The 3,502-nt window shown below is 32.6% G+C and overlaps 1 protein-coding gene across 1 annotated transcript; it reads left to right on the forward strand.

Moving 5' to 3' along the window:
• On the forward strand, window positions 1–668 carry LOC107943752 (uncharacterized). Its single transcript, XM_016877543.2, has 2 exons — window positions 1–241; window positions 328–668. Exons 1-2 carry the CDS (start codon window positions 11–13, stop codon window positions 520–522), a joined length of 426 nt encoding a protein of 141 aa, XP_016733032.2. The 5' UTR covers window positions 1–10; the 3' UTR covers window positions 523–668.
• Window positions 669–3,502: the final 2,834 nt, after the last annotated feature.

Below are 3,502 nucleotides of genomic sequence, written 5' to 3' on the forward strand. Positions count from 1 at the left end.
GGAGTTAAAAATGGCTTGTCCTCCGACTTATAAAGTGGTAAAAGGTGAGCTTAAGAATGTTTCTGATGACTGCCAAGCGAGCTTGAATTATTCGAGTTACCAAGGTGCTCCGGTAACGATTAAAATAGATTCATTACCCACTCCATTTGCGCAGAATATGTTAGTCGACGGTTTGTACGGAGGCCTGGTGTATGATGTTGGTAGGGTTAAGTGGATTATTCTTTGGACCATTGATTGTAAGGTATTAATTAATTAATATGTTCTTTTTTCTTTTCATTTATTTTGATTTTGTAGCATAAGAAATTAATTAATTAAACTATATATCAGGTGGCTACTAAGATCCTTAAACCCGAAGACCCTATTATTTGGGAGGATATAGTGCGCATCCTTCAGCCCTACGATAGCACTGACTACTTGCCCTTATCACCTGGGAATGTATTTTCCACAGAAGCTCATATCCATGCAAATGAAGATGGATCTCTAAGCCTGAAAGCACAAATCATGTGGAACTATTGCATTTAACCTACTTTTTTTTGCATCATATATTGCTCCATGCTTACCTCTATCAATTTATGCTGTGTGACCCATCGAGGCTGTCTATTTCTTTATATTAATAATACTATTAAATAAATTTGACAGCCACCCCATAATATACTACTGGATTCCTACTTCTTCGACCTTACCTATCCAACAAGGTGACCCCGTGGAGGCTGTCCCAGGCCGTGTGAACCCTCAAATTTACCTAAAATCAAGCCACTTCAAGTCTATTTCATGCATAACTAACCATTCCATTTGGGTACACAATTAAGGGATTTAAATATCATTCAAACATACATAAACATGTCATTTCAAACATCCTAATTCATCTAACCAATATGCCATTCAAAGGCACCTCAACTGTATCAAAACATTATGGATTAGACCAAAGCAAAATTGACCATATCATAAGCATCTAACCTAATTCAAACACCTACCAAAACACATCACAGTGACCATTTTCAGTCCATCACAAACATGCCAAAAGACCATACATTTCAATTACCAAAAGGCGATCAAGAAGACCTAACTTAACAAGCATTATAAGCCCATCAACCAAACATAAACTTCAATGGCACAAACATACCAAAACTTACGTTCACAAAATACCATCACAAAACAACCTATACATGTCATTATTAACCTTGGCCAAAATTACTCAAAAACTACCGAATTGACTGCTGGATAGTGTGATAGGTCTTCGACGAGCTTCCGATAATCTATAAAAAAGGAAAGTAAATACATAAGCAACGAGTGCTTAGTAAGCTCGTATAAACTTAAACTTAACTTACCATTTCATTTATACAATTCATAGATTAGTCATAAATCATTACCAATACCATAAGTTTGGCTTAAGCCTATACAACATCATCAATTTCACAAGTTAGTACACTTGTTCATCATACAAATGAGTTCAACCAGAAGATAAGTAAATTTCCTTATATAAACACATCATTTGACTCATTAATGTTGCCATAAGATCATGATTCATTCCATTTGCATACTTACCATTTCACTTCATTTTCTTACCCATTGTACTATCTAGAATTACAGTGGATACTCGAGAAAGCTCACACATAGTGTGCCTTTACATATAATCCTAACATTTCATTTACATCCATGCTCACACGAGCTGTGAAATAGGCCTGCTCACACGAGCTATGGGTCGGAATGTAAGCTACACGATGCTGCTCACACGAGCTGTGGAGAATCCACAACAAATGCAGGACCTCAGCCATCAGTAGGGCATTCAAGACCAACAACCGAAACATGAAATCTCTAATGACATGTCATTTGTATCCTAAGAATTCTTAAGATTCAACCGGGACTCGTTATCCGTCAATTCATCATAGCATTGATTCATTTATTCAAATTCAATTATATTAAAACAACATAGTAAATAGTTAATTTGGCTAACTTTAAAGGGATTGTAGTTCATACAAACTTATCTCGGTACTAAAGTCGTAGAACTAAAGTCGAGCTAATCCAAAGCTTTGGCTTTTCCTCGATTTTAAGTCTAATTGTGGTTTATCTTGACCTAAATAAATAATTTCATTCTATTAAGTACTTCTAGAATTCAATTTAATCAATAATTCATATTTATACAAAATTAAAAATTTCCCCTTAACATTTTAACTTTTCACAATTTAATCCTTAAGCTCTTAATTTAAAATCTAACCATTTTAACCTAAATCCAACTTAACCAATGTTACAAGGGACCTTTAAAAAACCCATTATTATTTACAATTCACAATAAAACCCATGAATTTATACTTTTAATAATTTAATCCCTAATTACAAAATTCAACAAAAATCACTTAACAAACCATGTTTATTTTACAACAAAGATTAATAACCTATCAACTAACATAAAAAATACAAAAGCATCCATGGAAAGCCCCTTAACCTTTAAAAATTTTACAAATTAACCCCCGGGCTAACTAGATTAAGCTAAAACGAACTAAAAAACATAAAAAATATATTAAAAACGAGAGACAAAATCATACCATGCAAGGGAAACAAGCATTTTCTGAAATCTCCTCTTCCTTTAATGGCTAACGTCACTTTTAGAAAGAAGAGTGTGGAAGATGATACTTTCCCTTAGGTTATCTTTATCATTTATTTATTAAATTACTAAATTAACCTTTAAAATCATTTAAACTACCATAAAACCTATCCATCACAATCCACTATCTTAGTATATATTTTAATTTCCATCTAAGTCCATTTGATTAAGATTTCACATCAATCTGATCCTTTTAAATAATAAAACTCAAGTTTTACACCTTTTATAATTTAGTCCTTTTTACCTAATTAACCTCTTAAACCTCAAAAATTTTTAACAAAATTTTAATATGACCTTAATGTAATCTTGTAGTCATTAAAATAATAATAAAATAAAAACTCACTCGTTAGAATTGTGGTTCCAAAACCACTACTTTCGACACCACTAAAAATAGGTTGTTACATAAAGAGTACAAGAACTTTGAGTATATTATAATATTTACATTGGTACACTACATTTTAATCAAAAAAATAAATAATTAACCCAATTCGAAGTGTTGGTCAAACCATACTAATTTTTTTTTCATTTGTAACCATACTATTTTTAATTTTCTTTCACCCTATATGTTTTTAAAAATATTGGGACACTACTCTTGTAAGCGAATACCCGCCAAACTCGAAATTTCTTTTTTTAAAAAAAGAAGTACAGTTATCTCAAAAGTTTTGACTCATATCGTTCCATACCCAGATAGTACGACCGAGTTGGGCGTGGTATATTACATGTCACCCACCTACACTCCTAATCGAAACTCTCCAACTTGTTCTTCAGTAAAGTAATTTGACGTCAAATTAATTGTACAAACTATGTATCATTTCAAACACCGTTCAAGGGATCCCTCTTTAAGTCACACTAAAAGCAATACAATGTGATGATCCTACCTATCTCTGAAATGGAGAAAAG

This window comes from Gossypium hirsutum, chromosome A04 (assembly GCF_007990345.1).
Source record: "Gossypium hirsutum isolate 1008001.06 chromosome A04, Gossypium_hirsutum_v2.1, whole genome shotgun sequence".
Classification (NCBI taxonomy): Eukaryota; Viridiplantae; Streptophyta; class Magnoliopsida; order Malvales; family Malvaceae; genus Gossypium; species Gossypium hirsutum.

Excerpts from the sequence above, each read along its gene's own strand:
- LOC107943752 (XM_016877543.2), top strand. The coding sequence starts at position 11 with ATGGCTTGTCCTCCGACTTATAAAGTGGTAAAAGGTGAGCTTAAGAAT. Across the intron at positions 242-327 it reads TTTGGACCATTGATTGTAAG|GTGGCTACTAAGATCCTTAA; the intron begins GTATTAATTAAT and ends ACTATATATCAG.